At 39.5% G+C, this 18,497-nt stretch overlaps 1 protein-coding gene across 11 annotated transcripts in view; it reads left to right on the top strand.

Moving 5' to 3' along the window:
- The window catches only part of EFCAB11 (EF-hand calcium binding domain 11), a 156,385-nt gene that overhangs the window by 60,665 nt on the left and 77,223 nt on the right, over nucleotides 1-18,497 (top strand). For 2 of the 11 annotated variants that reach the window (XM_042944054.1, XM_042944055.1), the window contains exon 6: nucleotides 15,111-15,157. The exons of 7 other annotated variants lie outside the window; for them this stretch is intronic. In XM_042944054.1, coding sequence (XP_042799988.1) covers nucleotides 15,111-15,157 — 47 coding nt within the window. Of the gene's footprint in view, nucleotides 1-14,579; nucleotides 15,069-15,110; nucleotides 15,158-18,071; nucleotides 18,134-18,497 lie in introns of those variants that run through there. 2 more of the 11 variants (XM_042944056.1, XM_042944064.1) reach the window with 2 other exon arrangements.

Raw genomic sequence — 18,497 nt, 5'->3', positions numbered from 1 at the left:
TCTAGCAGGCTTGTTAAATTTGTCGATTTTTATGGGTATTTTTATGAAGGTAATACTATCAGTGGAAGATGGTAACCATTTTCTTTCTTTCCAATTCTTATGTCTTTAATTTCTTTTTCTTGACTTAGGCACTAAGATGAATACTTCCGGTAGTGATAGTGTCTTGTTCCCAAACTCAGAGGGAAAGACTTCAACATCTTATCACTTAATTTGATCATAGCTGTAGAGTTTTATAATTAGATCCTGTGTCAGATTAAGGAAGTTGCCACCTAGTCTAGTACATAGAGTTTTTAGCAAGAATGGGCATTAAGTTTTATTACATGCCTTTCCTGTATCTATTGAGATGATGATAATTGGTTTTTACTTTAATGTGTTCATGTGGTGAATGACATACCTGTATTTTAGTTTAAACCCTATTTGGTCATGCTATTATCTTTCTTTCTACGTAGTTAGATTCAGTTTGTTAATATTTTACTTAAGGTGTGTGTGTGTGTGCGTGCACACACTATTCGTACAGGACCACGTTAAAACAAGTTTTCAGACTGAAATTTCTGTACCACTCAAGGTATGCTTAGATCCAAAGTGCCAGTCTACAAGAGGGTCAGTCAACATCCATAAGACCTCTCGGATACGGGTTATCATTTTTCCTTTCATTTTTTTCTTGCTCCTTTATTCAGGGCAACTTCCATGTAGCCCTCTGGGGTATCAGCTAATGTGGGGAAGTTACCCTGTGAGATAATCCATGGTGGGCAAGCCCTGGGTCTTTACTCCTGGTCTCTTCTCCTGTGAAGCCACCAAACCAAAGCCCAGGTGCAGATGTGGACCCTCACCCTCAGGGCAAAAGTGGTTGGGGGAATTTCCACTAACCACTTTGGGTTTGAGCTACCCCAAGCATATGGCCTGGCCCCACCATCTTTTAAACTCAGTGCCTTTAAGGTAGTTTTGTTTTAGTTCTTATGCAACATTTTTTTTTTTTTTAAGTGGGGGAATTGATCGGACTATTCTGAAACAGAAACTCACATAAATTATTAAATACTTTTCTCTCAAACTTTTTTTTTTGTAAATTCTCTTTTCCAGATATTGATTTATTGGGAAGAGCATTGGGTTTACTAAGTGTTGGAAAAGACTAACAGCTTATTTGTAAGAGATGTAGAAAATACATAAAATTAGTAACGCATTTCTAGTTCGGTGGTTCTGGCATTTCAGTTGTGTTGTATGTTCTGTCGCTACCTAAAGGATATGCCTAAGTATTTCTCACCACTATGGTTCCTCTTTTGAATATCATTTAGAAGGTGTAAGCTAGGGGCACCTGGGTGGCTCAGTCAGTTAAGTGTCCAACTCTTGATTTTGTCTCAGGTCATGATTTCATGGTTCATGAGATCGAGCCCCACATCGGGCTCCACCCTGAGTATGGAGCCTGCTTCAGATTCTCTTTCTCCCTCTTTTTATGCCCCCCCCAATAAATAAAATTTTTAAAAACTTTAAAAAAAAGAAGGCGTAAGCTAATTACTTACTTTCATGTGATGTAAAAGCATATTGTCAGGAAATAGTGATATAATTTAATGAACATGCCACTGACTTTCAACTTTTTAATTTCATCTATTATTTATGAGAGAAACAGTACAACATTTTCTGTTTTCATCAAGGTATTATATCTAAAAACCGCTTTTCTTGAACTTGTCTTCAAGATTTATTAACATGCATTTTTACTATACTTACATCAAGTATAAAATAATTATGTTTGACTGCTGATGGGTCTCCAAGGCCGCCACCACCAGGTTTGATGATTCACTGGAAGAGCTCAGCATATAATTTATTTACGGCTACAATTTGTCACAGGAAAAGGATACAAAGCAAAATTAGCAAAGGGAGAGGCACATGGGGTGTAGTCCAGGGGAGACCAGGTGCAAGCTTTCAAGGGTCCTCTCTCAGTGAAGTCACACCAGACATGCTTAATTCTCCCGATGGCAAGTTGTGACCACATGCGTCAGGTGTTGCCAACCTGGGAGGCTCATTCAAGGCTCAGCATCCGGGAGTTTTATCGGGATGATTATGCAAACAGTCTCTACCTGGTGTGTACCAAAATTCCAGAATCCCGGAAGGAAAGCATGTGTTCAACCTAAACCATATTGTTGCACACGTTGTTGTAAGCACAGCGATCCACTCTTAGGAGTTGATGTTGGTGAGAAACTTCTGGAAATCCAAGTTCCCAGATGCCAGCCAAGGGCTATCCTTATAAGCAGGAGAGTAATCAACTCTTTTTTTGCACACAGACTTACGGCTAAAGTTTTTAAAGCACTTGCTATGTGGCAAGCACTGTTCTTTATTCATTTCATCCCCACAACAACCGTTTCCTGGGTGAGGAACTGAGACACAGAGAGGTTAAGAAACTTGTCCACGGTTGCACAGCTAATACGTAGTAAATCAGGATTCAAACTCGGGTTTTAGGTTCTGTGACTTATCAAATGTTTTATGGTGTGTGTTTTCTCGTTTTCATTTTGTCCCACCTCATGGATAACATGTTTCACACATTTCCATAAAACTGTCATTAAAAGAAATTGTCTTCGGGGCGCCTGGGTGGCTGAGTCAGTTAGGCGGCCGACTTCGGCTCACGTCATGATCTCGCGGTCCGTGAGTTCGAGCCCCGCGTCGGGCTCTGTGCTGACGGCTCAGAGCCTGGAGCCTGTTTCGGATTCTGCGTCTCCCTCTCTCTGACCCTCCCCTGTTCATGCTCTGTCTCTCACTGTCTCAAAAATAAATAAAACGTTAAAAAAAATAAAAAATAAAAGAAATTGTCTTCATATAACCTCTTTTATTCTTCAGTGTTGCTTCATGGCTCTTAATTTTTAGGTTTGAAAAATCATTCTCCTTATCATACACAAACCTTTCTTTATCTCCTAAGCTTTTCTCAACCTTTGTGTTTCTGGATTAGAGGATCTGAATCAGTTTTGTTCCATACCCCTACAGACTGCCTGTTTGGTCCTTGACCACTAATTTAGTTCCACTATTCTTTCTATACCTCCTTTTGGTATCTTCTGGGCTGTAGCAGTTAGGACTGCCAACAAAGGAGGTACCACTGCACCATGGTTTATGAACAAAGCCAGGGCAGTATTTTCAGCATTTTATTTCCCTCCTTGTAATTCTCATCATTGTGCTAGCCATATTGTCTACTCAGGAGATTGGACAGTGACGTAGAGAATGGTCTTTAAATGCCCCTAGATGACCATCTGGGATATAGCTGATAACTGGCATGACTGATGGAGCTTGCCTCTCTGGAAGTGTACTTTAGATTATTTCTTTTCTGACTGAAATGAAGAGATCCACTATTTATATCCGTTCCCAAGAAAATACATTATAGCTTCAAGAAAAGTTGGAGTGTTAACACATGTGCTGAAATATGATACAGATGTTTAATGTCCTACCGTAATATTATTTCCCTGTTCAGAATCACCTGCTTTTTTGATCCCTGCCTAAGCCTGCTTGTTTTATTCCATAACACCTGTTCCCAAGAATATATTTACAGCCTGTTGTCTTTTCTAAATGGTTGGTACATATGTTAGGAAAAGGTTGAGTTTTACCAGTGTCATTCAGTAAATACCTTAAGGATTCCTTATTATTTATTTTCAGTGATTCTATTTCAGTATCATGCTGTAATAATTGTTTTCACTTAAATACCACATCAGAAGTGTTGATATATGACTGAGCTGTGAAACTTATTTAAATATTCATGGATAGGAAACAAATTATTTCTAGTTTTAACTTTTTTAAAAGAATCGTAAAACTTGCAAACTACTGCATGATAATAAATGTCCTTCTATTTCTATAGGCTTAGAAGGCTTATGTCTATTTTGTTAATGCTAATGTGGTCTCAGACATCTAGACACCTTTGCTATTTTCTATTCAGGTCTTTGCAGTTGTGGTTCCCTGTTTAAACATTGCATTAGCAGGAGCACTTGGGTGGCTCAGTCAGTTAAGCATCCAACTTCGGCTCAGGTCATGATCTTGCAGTTTGTGAGTGAGCTCGAGCCCGCGTCGGGCTCTGTGCTGACAGCTCAGAGCCTGGAACCTGCTTCAGATTCTGTGTCTTCCTCTCTCTCTCTGCCCCTCCCCTGCTCACGCTCTGTCTCCGTCTCTCTCAAAAATAAAATAAACATTAAAAAAAATTTAAACATTGCATCAACAGTAAAGGCCTTCCCTGTCCAAAGTGACTTTGCCCTGCCTCCCCTCCTCACCACTCTACTAAATCTCTACTACTGGTGTTATAGCATTCACAGCACTTACCAATCTCTGACACTATCTCTTCTCATTGTTTGTTTCTCACAGTTGAATATAAAATGATGTTATGTATTCTATCTTGATTACCTCTGGAGGTTCAAGTTAGCACAAAGCACATGGTGGCTTAGTTCTTGTTGAATGAATCAGTGAATTTGTTAAAAACCACAGAAAAATAAGTTATGTACCCATAACCAGTAAAGAAATCGAATTAGTAGTCAAAAATCTCCAAAAAAACAAGAGTCCAGGGCCAGATGGCTTTACAGGGGAATTCTACCAAACATTTAAGGAAGAGTTAACACCTATTCTCTTGAAACTGTTCCAAAAAAAATAGAAATGGAAGGAAAACTTCCAAACTCTTTCTGTGAAGCCAGCATTACCTTGATTCCAAAACCAAAGATCCCACTAAAAAGGAGAACTATAGACCAATTTCCTTGATGAACATGGATGCAAAAATCCTCAACAAGATATTAGCCAACCAGATCCAACAATACATTAAAAAAATTATTCATCACGACCAAGTGGGATTTATACCTGGGGTGCAGGGCTGGTTCAATATCCACAAAACAATCAATGTGATTCATCACATCAAGAAAGGAAGGGACAAAAACCACATAATCCTTTCAATAGGTGCAGAGAAAGCATTTGACCAAATATAGCATCCTTTCTTGACAAAAACCTTTAAGAAAGTAGGAATAGAAGGATCATACCTCAAGATCATAAAAGTCATATATGAAAGATCCACCGCTAATATCATCCCCAATGGGGAAAAACTGAGAGCTTCCCCCTAAGGTCAGGAACATAACAGGGATGTCCACTCTCACCACTGTTATTCAACATAGTATTGGAAGTCTTAGCCTCAGCAATCAGACAACACAAAGAAATAAAAGGCATCCAGATTGGCCAAGAGGAGGTCAAACTTTCACTCTTCACAGATGACATACTTGATATGGAAAGCCCAAAAGATTCCACCAAAAAACTGCTAGAACTGATCCATGAATTCAGCAAAGATGCAGGATATAAAATCAATACACAGAGATTGATTGCATTCCTATACACCAACAGTGAAGCAACAGAAAGAGAAATTAAGGAATTGATTCCATTTACAATAGCACCAAAAACCATAAAACACCTAGGAATAAATCTCACCAAAGAGGTTAAAAATCTATACACTGAAAACGATAGAAAGCTTATGGAAGAAATTGAAGAAGACACACACACAAAAAAGGAAAAATATTCCATGCTCCTGGATAGGAAGAACAAATATTGTTAAAATGTCAATACTATCCAAAGAAATCTATATATTCAATGCAATACCTATCAAAATAGCACCAGCATTCTTCACAGAGTTAGAACAAACAATCCTAAAATTTGTATGGAATCAGAAAATACCCCAAATAGCCAAAGCAATCTTGAAAAAGAAAACCAAAGCAGGAGGCATCACAATCCCGGACTTCAAGCTGTATTACAAAGCTGTAATCATCAAGACACTATGGTACTGACACAAAAACAGACACTCAGATCGATGGAATAGAGTAGAGAACCCAGAAACAGACTCACAAACATATGGCCAACTAATCTTTGACAAAGCAGGAAAGAATATCCAATGGAATAAAGACAGTCCCTTCAGCAAATAGTGCTGGGAAAACTGTACAGCAACATGCAGAAGAATGAGCCTGGACCACTTTCTTACCCCATACACAAAAATAAACTCAAAATGGATGAAAGACCTCAATGTAAGACAGGAAGCCATCAAAATCCTCGAGGGGAAAGCAGGCAAAAACCTCTTTGACTTTGGCCGCAGCAACTTTTTATTCAACACCTCTCCAGAAGCAAGGGAAACAAAAGCAAAAATGAACTATTGGGACCTCATCAAAATAAAAAGCTTCTGCAGAGCGAAGGAAACCATCAGCAAAACTAAAAGGCAACCAACTGACAGAATGGGAGAAGGTATTTTTAAATGACATACCAGATAAAGGGTTAGTATCCAAAATGTATAAAGAACTTATCAAACTCAACACCCAAAAAAACAATCCAGTGAAGAAATGGGCAAAAGACATGAATAGACACTTCTCCAAAGAAGACATCCAGATGGCCAACCGACACATGAAAAAATGCTTAATATCACTCATCATCAGGGAAATACAAATCAAAACCACAATGAGATACCACCTCACACCTATCAGAATGGCTAACCTTAACAACTCAGGCAACAACAGATATTGGTGAGGATGCGGAGAGGATCTCTTTTGCATTGCTGGTGGGAATGCAAACTGGTGTAGCCACTCTGGAAAACAGTATGGAGTTTCCTCAAAAAACTAAAAATAGAACTACCCTGCAACCCCGCAATTGTACTACTAGGTATTTATCCAAGGGATACAGGTATGGTGTTTCAAAGGGGCACATGCACCCCAATGTTTATAGCAGCACTATCAACAATAGCCAAAGTATGGAAAGAGCCATCGATGGATGTCCATCAATGGATGAATGGACAAAGAAGATGTGGTATATATATATATATACACAAAAAGAATGAAATCTTGCCATTTGCAAATAGAACTGGAGGGTATTATGCTAAGTGAAATTAGAGAAAGACAAAAATCATATGACTTCACTCATGAGGACTTTAAGAGACAAAACATGAACAAAAGGGAAGGGAAGCAAAAATAATATAAAAACAGGGAGGGGGACAAAGCATAAGAGACTCATAAATATGGAGAACAAACAGAGGGTTACTGGAGGGATTGTGGGAAGGGGGATGGGCTAAATGGGTAAGGGGCATTAAGAAATCTACTTCTAAAATCATTGTTGCACTATATAGTAACTAACTTGGATGTAAATTAAAAAAAGAAATTAAATAAAATGGTTTAAAAACAACAACAAAAATAAGTTATTTATGTTAGATATGATATATGATCTTTATCATTCAAACATGTAAGATTTTCTTTGGGTTTCTTAGAACTCAAAAAGAGTATCCAGACTGACATTGGATTTGGGTTCCAATAAGCAACTAATGAAAAAATAAATAATGGTTCTATTTCATTTGTAGGCTTGGTTAAGTTTTCTGATGCTTTGGGCTCTGAGGATTGTGTATTTGTCATAAATTGTCAAATCTATTTTAAACTGGGACTCCTACCAAATTTCAAGATACCAAGTGCATGCTTTCATTTTTTGTGTGTGCTCATTATAAATATATTAAACACAGAAAGGTATAGATAGTAATGCAATGTAACTCTTGTGCGTCAGTCACCTAGCTTTATCCAGTCTTAACATTTGCCATGTTTACTTCAGATTTTTAAAAGAAATAAAATTGTACATGTAGAGTTGAAAATCCCTATGCATCCTTCCCTGATTCTTTACCCTTTCTCTCTAAAGTGAACTGTGATACTCTATATTTTGGTATTTATCAATCTTGTACATGTTTAATACAACTGCATAGATATTTATCCGTAAACAATATGTTATCTTGTTTTGCATGTTTTCCAGTGTTATATACATGGCATTGTATTGTTCATAGCCAAGATCTTGATTTTTTTCGCCCAACATTAAGTTTTTGAGATTTGTCAATAATACATGTAGCCCTTGGAGTTCATGCATTTTCATTGCTATATAAAACCTCCCTGAAAGATAATTCTACATTTTATTTATACACTTTCCTATGGATGGACATTGATACTGTTTTTAGTGATTTGCTATTTCAACTAAATGCTACAGTTTAGCGTTCTTTACCTTTCCACTTACTCACATGTGGAAGAATTTCTCAAGGGCAGTGCTTTACAATCTTTTTCACCTTATTGCCCTCATAGACAATAAGAGTAATTATAAGACACATTTATGTAGACAAGTTGCTTTTGACTGAAGGCAGACTGCCTGCCTGCCCAAGAAGAAGCTTTGGGGCTCAATATGTTGTCACACCTGTAAACCATCTCTGGCGTGGCCTAGGGTGGTGGTCTTTGTATTTCTCTAAACGAATTCTTAAAAACAGTGTACTTCCTTGTTCATTTTTAAGATTGGTAGCCAAAACTTTTTAAATGTTTGCCAAGCATATAACTTCCAGTGTATTGTAAATACTGACATTTCAAAATAAAACTGTTGTATCACCCTTAAGTGTATCCAGTGGAATCTAAGTATCATTGTGATTTGAAACTCATCACTTTTCCCTCAAAAATGTGTGAACAAACATTTAAAATGATGTGAACAGATTCTTCTTTAACAATGTGAAGATTTAGATTCTTCTTTTTGAACTCCTGTTTCTATTTTTTTCTCCCACTAAATTTTACCCTAATGTAAATTTTTTTCATTGCTTTAGTTCTCTTTCACTTCTAATTTTTAAAAATGAGCCTTCTTAAGGTATAATTTACATATCACAGAATTATATTAATAGGTGTACAGTCATATGAGTTTTGACAAATATATATATAACTGTGTAACCAGCCCCACAATCGGCATATGAAATTTTTCTATTCCTTTGAGTTCCCTACCTCTCCTCCCAAACTCTGGCACCACCAATCTTATTTCCATCCTTGTGTTATTGCCTTTTCCAGACTGTCACATAAATGGAGTCGCACAGTCCTCTCTTGTATCGGTTTCTCTCACTTCACATAATGCGTTTGAACTTCACCCCTGTCGTCGCATGTGTCAGTGGTTAGTTCCCTGTAATTGCTGAGTCACGTGCTATTGTATGAATTCTACTACAGCTTGACACTGGGTCGTTTCCAGTTTGGGGCATTTATGAAAAATGCTGCTATGAACATTTGCGTTCCAGTTTTTGTTTGGATGGTTGTCTTTGTTTCTTTGGGGTTAACTAAGGCCGTTTCTGAGTCACGTGATAGGTTTATGTTTTAATTTTATAAGAGACTGGCAAAGCATTTTGTATTCTTACTAGCGAGATATAAGATTGCCAGTTGTTCATTGTTGCTGGCACTTGGAATTGTTAATTTTTTATTTTGTTTTGTTTTTTAGCCATTTCTAATAGATGTATAGTGGTATCTCTGTGTACTCTTAATTTACACTTCCCTCATGACTTAAACAATTTTTCTTGTTTTTGTTGGCCATCCATATCTCTTGTAATGAAGTAGATGTTCAAATCTTTTGCCCATATTTAAAAGAAAATTTTAAGTACTAAGTTGTAAGAGATTTTAACATATGCCAGATACAGGCTCAGTCTATGACTTTTATTTTTGTGTCCCTGAAGCCACCCGGGTATCCCTAAAAGACAGAAGTCTTTTATTTTGAAGTCCAAGTTATCAATTTTCAACTGATTCATGATTTTTTTTTTTTTTGGTTTTAGATTTTAGAAATCTTTGCCTAATGCCAAGAGTGATGGTTTGAACTTGGCTAGGCCATACTTCCCAGTTTTTGATCAAACAGCAGTCCAGATATTGCTGCAAAGATATTTGTAAGATGTGATTACCATTTAAATCTTTACAGGGTCACCTGGGTGGCTCTTTTGACTTAGCATCTGACTCTTGATTTTGGCTCAGGTCATGATCCCAGGGTCTTGGGATTGAGCCCTATGTCAGGCTCCACACTGAGCGTGGGGCCTGCTTAAGATTCTCCCTCTCCCTCTTCCTCTGCCCCTTTCTCCTGCTCATGTGCTCGCTCTCTCTCTCTCTCTCTCTCAAAATAAAAAAATAAAATTAAAAAATAAAAAAAACATTTAAATCATTAGACTTTGAGTAAAGCAGATTACCCTTCATAATGTGAGTGGGCCTTATCTAATCACTTGAGGAACATAAGAAAAAAGACTCAGGTCCTCCAAGAAAGGTTTCTGCTTCTAGACAGCCTTTGGACTTTAGAGACTGTAACATTAGCCCTTCCCAGGTCTTTGTTATTTTACACTGGTCTGTTTGTCCTCTTGCCAATAGCACACTCTCCTAATTATATACCTTTTTAATAAGTCTTGATAATCTGGTAGCATAACTTTTAGAGCTTCGTAATTTCTTTGGAATTGTCTTGACTGTTCTTAACTCATTGTGTAAATTTTCAAGCTTACATTCTTAACTACTGTGTTCTATTGCCTCATAAGTAATACTTGTTTCATTTTAGTGAAATAGCGAAGATAACCAAGCTGACTAATCCCCAAGCCTGTTCTCTTAATAACTACACTAACTGCCTCTCAGTAAGCCATAGAGTTTATAGATAGTTCTAGCTGGCATGTTTCTATCATTTGTTTCCTTTTAAGTAGTTAACATTTTTTTCCATTTTATTATTTAGTTGTTATTATCATTTTTCAACTTATAAACCACCTTCAAAAGAAAAAAGTGGAAGTAAATTCTCAGTTTAGGATCAATTTGAAATATGAGATCCTTTGATTATGAGGTCCGTTAATAATTTGAGTTCTTTCACTTGGTTATGCAATCCAGCATTCAAGAGAAAGGAGTCCTACAATAAATATTAAGAAAGATATACTTACAAAATTTAGAATAAACAGAAATAAAAATGATTATTAATAGGCCAGATGTGAAACAGAATAGACCAGTAGTAACCTGTATACCCATACACATGTCTGACATTTCTGATAGAAAAAGTTTGTTCCAGGGAGTTTGTATATATTGAATCTTGTTTAAAGCTCTTCTGTAACTCTGTGACATCCCCGTGTCATAATAGGAAAAGAAGTATCACTTGTCTCTTTTTAGAATTAGAACAGCAAGGGTCGCCTGGGTGGCTCAGTCAGTTAAGCATCGGACTTCGGCTCAGGTCATGATCTCACAGTTGATGAGTTCAAGCCTCACTTCGGGCTCTGACAACTCAGAGCCTGGAGCCTGCTTCAGAGCCTCTGTTTCCCTTTCTCTCCTCCTCTCCAGCTTGCACCCTCTCTCTCTCAAAAGTAAATAAACATTGGAAAAAAATATTTTAGAATTAGAATAGCAAGGCGTTATAAGGTTATGGCCAGATTGAGTCAAGCTGAATATTAGGGAACCCTGAATCATAAACCCATCCACATCCTTCTTAGAAATCACTGTCAGGGGCACCTGCATGACTCAGTCGGTTGAGCAACCGACTTTGGCTCAGGTCATGATCTCACAGTCTGTGAGTTCAAGGCCCTGCGTCAGGCTCTGTGCTGACAGCTCTGAGCCTGGAGCCTGTTTCAGATTCTGTGTCTCCCTCCCTCTCTGCCCCTCCCCACTCATGCTCTGTCTTTGTCTCAGAAATAAATAAACATTAAAAAAACGCTAAAAAATAAATAAATAAATAAATAAATAAATAAATAAATAAATAAATAAAAGAAACGAAATTGTTGGGGCGCCTGAGTGGCTCACTCAGTTGAGTATCTGACTTCGGTTCAGGTCATGATCTCATAGTTCGTGAGTTCGAGCCCCATGTCGGGCTCTGTGCTGACAGCTCAGAGCCTGGAACCTGCTTCAGATTCTGTGTCTCTCTCTCTCTCTCTCTCTCTCTCTCTCTCTCTCTCTCTCTGCCCCTCCCCCGCTTGTGTGCGCGCGCGCTCTCTCTCTCTCTCTCTCTCAAAAATAAATAACATTAAAAAATATTTTTAAAGAAATAATGGTCTCTAACAATAATAATAGGAACAAGAGTCCGTATGAGGCCACCAGTATAAATTAGCCTCATTTGGTAAAGGTGACGCATACTCTGCATTCTTCAAAAATATTTATTCAGACATGTATGTAAAAAGAAAATTATGGTACGTGTTTGTAACTAATTGAGGTGTTCGGGTTTTTTTTGGTTGCTTGGTTTGGGCGGGGGAGCTTTTTTTTTTTTGGCAGTTTACCGTGGCTAAATAAATTAAATACATTATAGGTCATTGCAAAATTGAACAAATTTACGTTGAGTTAGTGATGTGGTTTTATCAGATTATACCATAATTGATATTATAAGAGAGTAACAGGTGCCGGGGTACTGAGACGAACCGACATCCGAAACAACAGAAGTGATCAAAGGAAAATAATAAGAAATGACCTAAATTTCATCAAAGAAGAGGTGTCTTTCTAATGTCTTTAAATACAAATGAAAGTAGTAAGACAAAAAGGAGAGACTAACAAAGAGAAATAGTCCTGTGAAATGAGTCTGGCCACCAGAGCTTAACAAAAACAATAGAGCATAGACAAAATGGGGGTAAGTATTGAATACACTAGCCCCTGAGTCATGATCAAAGGACAGGAAGATGGGTGTTTTGGCAAAAAGAAAGGTCAAAAGAAAGCAGAAAGTGCAGTTGAGGTCAATTCAAATGAGGTAAAGGAGTAGAGGAAAATAATACCAAGTGGGCCATGTTCAAAGGTAATGAATGTATATCCTACTGTTGTGCACATCGCTTAGCAACAAGCAATTGAAAAACAGAATGAAGAAGGAAGTACAAAAAGCAATTAAGGAAAGAAAAGAGGCATACGCCTTGTGAAGTAATCAGGTACAAGATGAAAATGAGAAAAGCCAAGATGAAAAGTGAATTCAGACCTCAAAAAAGGTTAAGATAAATACTCACATTTGTTAATTGTCTCTTGGGTCAGCTAAAAAAAATAAAGTTAGACACTGAATGGTAATAACCATTAAAATAACTGCCCCATATAGATGTATTGATTGCCACCAAAAATATACTCCATATTCTTTCTATAAAACATTGAAAATACATTTAGATATTCATATGGTTTAATATTTTAAGAAAGTATATCTTAATTTAGTACGACAAAAGCTGATCTGTGAAAATGATTATTTCAAAAATATTATTTAGGAAGGCATTTGGCAATGATTCCTGTCTTTCATTTTATTATTTCAGATACGGATGTTGCTTTGTACATATCTAATACCTTATTTAAAATATTTGGACAGTAGGTAGCCTCCAACATGTTTGTAAAGTTCAAAAGTACCTTTATGTAAATAATAGCTTCTAAAGGCCAGTAGACGCATTTAAAAATAAGCAAATAAATCAATTCATCCCATATTCGGTAGGGAAAATAGAACACATTTCCAATATATAAATTTAGATTTGACCTGTAAACACTGAAAGCAATACAAACTCAAAGACCACAGTTACCACAGGGTTCATCTGGTGGAAGATACTGTCTCAAAGTATTCTTCAGAGCTATCTTCTAGTCTGTCCCAACTGCAAGCTAAAATGTGTCTTCTGACTTTTGAAAGAGCAGACTCTCCAGGCTTTTTCTTCCCCACCCATGAAGGAAGTGATCAGCATTCCACAGTGATGGAGAGAAGGCACAGACTTAATTACAGACATACAAACGATTGCACAAAAAAAATGGCAATAATCAGGCTCTTTTTATTATTGAGTTTTGGGACCTGAATGTCATCACTCATGGTATAGCATAACAGCCCTTTCTGCCAATTAGAGTCCTTACTGCTCACTGTTTGGAGAGTGGTAAATTAAAGTGCACAGTTGGCTCTCAAAACAGTTCCTCAATGTCTTAATACATGAAGGGGTGCCTTTTGAGACACTCTGTTTTTCAGCTAGTACTCAAAATTTACCCATTGCTGAAGCTGAGTACTTCTAATTACAGCAGCAGATCAAAACAACTGCTATACCCTTTCATAGAGTAAAATACCGTATCATTAAGTCTGAGACACATTGATTCTCGGGCACCATCATATTATGTACCCCTAATGAAAGAAGAAATTCTGCCCATTAAACCATGACACAATGCTAAGATACCAATGATTGTAAAGTGCATCACAATTTGAGAGATTTTTAAATTGTGGAAAAGGTGTCCTGAGAAGCAAAGGAATCAGATAATATGCACCTTAAGCCCAAACAAACATTTCATAGCCACCTGGTTCTGAATTGTTTTCAGGTTTTGTGTATTAAATCCTGTCTCCACCCAGTTTACTTTACTCTGCCCTTTAAAACCCTCTTCTTGGCCTCGTTACCTTATTTCCCCGGATGTAACTTTGACTTCGCTCAAAGAGAGTTTTGGTCACCTCCCTGGAGAGCTGGTCTCTGACCCTTCAGTCACACAGCCTTTCCTGACCTAGCTCAGCCTCGTTAGAGGGTGTAGACGTGCACTGTGGACGCTCACCGGGCTCTTTCTTTCCTTGCGAGCAGAACCTGGGTATCAGGGGATGAAGACCCAGGGCCCCCATCTCTACACAGCCGTGGTAGAACTTCCATTCCGGGTGGGTCACGCTCCCTCTAAATGCCTGGCGTTGTGCGGGTGGCAGAGGCTGCAACAATGGCAGGTCACTGCAGACAAGGAATTTGCAGCGTCGTGGGAGAGTAAACGCACAGAGAGCAACTAGAATTCACCCAGTTTTGGCCATGAGGGGCGACACCGCTAGGGGATAAAGTTCCTCTCCACCTCCTTTGTGATTTACCGTCCCTCTCTTCTTTTCCTCTGACCCAGCTTACCCCTTCACAACATCGGATGGCTGTGATCTCCCTCACCCTGCAGAGTAGCCTGTGTGGAATGATCCACCAGCGGGCTACCTCCACCCATAAACACTCTTTGAAAAGGAATTTGCTCTCATTCAAATCAGCCACCCCAAACAGGAGCAGGAGCAACTCACTGTAAGGATGACATCGGAAGTCTTGGAGAGATAACATGTCAGAGAGGCCCAGCACCCTCTGACCTTCGTGTATGACCTCTGCAGCCCCCATTTGCTCAGTGGCTCCACTCCCTCCCTTTCTGCAGCACCAGCACCACTGCTACTGGTAATAATAGGACCCCCTCTGGAGCCGGCATTACCTCCAGCTCCAACTCAGCCAAGGGTGATCTGTGCTTGCTGTGTTCATTTCCCCAGTCTCTTCATTGCTCAACTCAGTACAGCGTGGCTTCCACCTCTGAGAGCTCTGCTGAATGACTTTGCGGAGTTCACCAGTAATCTCCTAATTACCAAATTCAAGGAATACTCTCTAATCTCCGACCTCTTTTCAGCCTTCACCCTGGTGACCACGCCCTCCCTGGAACATCCTTTTCCACCGGTACGTGACAGTGCTCATTCCTGCACTTGGTCCTACTGTATCCTTTGGTGGCTGTATGGGACCTTTGGGTCTGCCTGTATGACCCTTCCAATTGTTTCCCCTTTACCAATCTCCTTCCTCTGGGAGATTTCATTCACAGTCTTCCCTTCCATGTGGAAGACCCCCCCAGCTCCATGTCTTTATCACAGTCCTGTTTTCTGAATTCCAGCCCTATAGCTTTCTCTACTGCTAAACATCTCTCTTTCTGGATGTCTCCATCGACCCCTCAAACTCCACATGTTCTAAGTGCTTTCTGTTGTCCTCCCCTTCAGACCTGCTGATCTTTTCTTGTATTACTCCTCCTGGTTCACAATATCACCATCTATCCAGTTACCCACTCCAGAGTCCTCTAAATCAATTTCCTCCCTTGACCACTTAAAACCAACTGGTCATCAGACTTGGTCTATTCTACCACCCAGGTCTGTCTCAGATTATTTTCCTCCTCACCATCCTTGATCCATGCTGTGCTCACTTGCTGGAACAAATGCCACAGACTGGGTGGCGTAAGCAACCAAAATTTATCTTCTTACCATTCTGGAGGCTGGAAGTCTGAGATGAAGATATCAGCGGGGTTGGTTTTTTTCTGAGGCCTGTGTGTTTGGCTTGCAAATAGCTGTCTTCTCTGTGTGTCTTCTCATCTTCTCTTTGTGTGTCTGTGTCCTATTTTCCTCTTCTCTGGATACCAGTCATAATGGATTAGAGCCACCCTAATGACCTCACTTTAAACTAATTAACCCTTTAAAGATCCTATCTCCAAACAGAGTCACGTTCCGAGGTACTGACATTGAGGACTTCAACATGAATTTTAGGGGACACAATTCAGCCCATAGCACATGCCCTCATCATGTCCTTACAAGCTAATATGTGCTCTCTTAGTTAGTTTCCCTACTTCCAGTATCCTTTCCCTTCTAAAATATCCTCCATACCACCATCAGAAAGATTATTCTGATTTCAGATGTGAGCACATGAGTCTCTTTGCTTCAAACTCTTTAATGGCTCCCAGTTACATAGAGTATAACCTCTAGATTCCTTCAAAGGGCATTCTTCCATGATCTGGTTCAGCCACTGTCCTATTCATATAGTACTCCAACCACTCTGAAATATTTAAAGTTCTCTAAAGGTTTTAGACCTGCACTTCTGCCTTTGTACATGTAGCACTCTGTATCTGGAATATTCTTAATTACCTCCCTCTGGCCATCTCCAACTCATTTTTTTTAATTTTCTTTTTTAAATGTTTATTCTTGAGAGACAGACAGAGCATGAGCAGGGGAGGGGCAGAGAGAGAGGGAGACACAGATTCCAAAGCAGGCTTCAGGCTCTGAGCTGTCAGCACAGAGCCCAACACGGGGCTCAAACCCACGAACCATGAGATCACGACGTGAGCCAAAGTTGGATGCTTAACCGACTGAGCCACCCAGGCACCCCTCCAACTCCTTTAAGACTCCATGCAGGTAGCACATTCTGTAGGAAGTGGTGCCATAGAGTAACCTGGAGGAGATACGTCAAATAGCCAATAGTACAAGCTGAAGGAAAATGTTAATATATGAAAAAGCATCTCTTTCATATGAATGTAATAAAAAAGAATATGTTAAATGTAAATTAAGCTAGTTGTTATAGACTTTTCTCATTCTGCAGAGCCCCCGGAGCTTTCCTAAAGGACAGATTAGGAAACTTTCGGCTTCCTTTTCATCATGTACTTAGCCATCAGCTCAGGACCCTCATCGTACTTAATGACTTCCTGACGCCTTCCTAAATCTGGAGTGCCATCCAAAGGGTTGTGGTGAAGTTCAGCGCACTCCCTCTCAGCAGCCTCTGTCCTTTAGCTCTAGACACTCAGTAACAATGCAGCGTTCCCCCAGCTTTTCTGAAAGTATGAGCACAAATTGCAAGAAATGCAGTACACATTGGGAGATGTCAGTACATTAGGAGTGACGTGAAAAATCTGATGGAGTCAGGGGGAACAGGTGGACATTGCAGGATAACATAAAGGGGAGGTCAGTCCGTTAGTAATGCAAGGAATATGATGGACTTAAAGAAAAGGTATAAATTACAGGGTAATGTAAAGAAGAGGTCAGTACATTAGTAACATGGGAAAACTGGCAGATTTGGGAGGAAAGAGTGCAAATTGTAGGATAATGCACGGTAGTGGCTTCACTGCAATGGTGAGCTTCCATCCAATCAAGGAGGCCCGCTGGCCATGCAGCCACTCCTAGAGCTTCCGCTATTTTTATGGTTCCGTCTTACAGCAGAGCTTTATGTCTTTTAGAACTCTTGATTAAACTCCAAGCTAATATTACAGAGAAAAATCATTATTCTGGCCTAATAGAGGAAAAAACAGAATGATTCCTTCCACACTTCTGAATGCCTGAACCTATAAACCTCGTATTTGTCAACTCTAATAAACACACCCCTTTTGGGGGGGGACCCTTCACTGCACACAGACACACATTCCTCCAAGAGGCTTTATGAACAGGACTGCCATTTCTGGGCTCAAGATAGAATTTAAAACCATCATATAATAAAACTCTTAAAGAACAATTTTAAAGCATAACAGATAATGAGAGACTATTCTCAGTGGACCTCTCTTGTTTTGAAACATCTTGCGAGTGGGGCGCCTGGGTGGTTCAGTCGGTCGGGTGTCCGACTTTGGCTCGGGTCATGATCTCGCGGTCCGTGAGTTCGAGCCCCGCATCAGGCTCTGTGCTGACAGCTCAGAGCCTGGAGCCTGTTTCAGATTCTGTGTCTCCCTCTCTCTCTGATCCTCCCCCATTCATGCTCTGTCTCTCTCTGTCTCAAAAATAAATAAACGTTAAAAAAAAAAAAAGAAAGAAAAAGAAACATCTTGCGAGTGAGGCACTGACTTTCCTTTTTCCAGAATATCTTTTCAAAGGTGTTTGGATAGCGAACAGGCTTAGAAGATAGAGTCAGGGTTTTCCTCCAGAACAAAAGGTAGGCATGCTTATCAACCATTTAAAAAGAAACGGGCTCCCTCAACTCAGGCTTCCCCTTCCGTAATGTAGCCCTCCATATGTGTAGGCACCCATCTGGGCCCATCTGCATCATCCCATAGGACTCGGGGTAAAGGGAACCGACACAAATGTGCTGACCCCCGTGCTGCTTGGTGCCATAGGTAATGGAGTCCTTTGTCTGTGAGCCAGTTATCATGGGTCCGCTGCCAGCATCCATGAATCTGTGGCAAGGCTACCTTGCTAGCTTGCAGGGAGGCTGAATTCCCAGGCCCTTCACAATTTTTAACAGTTTGATCAACAGTTTAACGGTTTGGGATGCTGACTGTGACGTG

The sequence above is a fragment of the Panthera leo genome, chromosome B3, assembly GCF_018350215.1.
Source record: "Panthera leo isolate Ple1 chromosome B3, P.leo_Ple1_pat1.1, whole genome shotgun sequence".
Taxonomy (NCBI): Eukaryota; Metazoa; Chordata; class Mammalia; order Carnivora; family Felidae; genus Panthera; species Panthera leo.
This window is presented reverse-complemented; position numbering and strand designations above follow the sequence as displayed.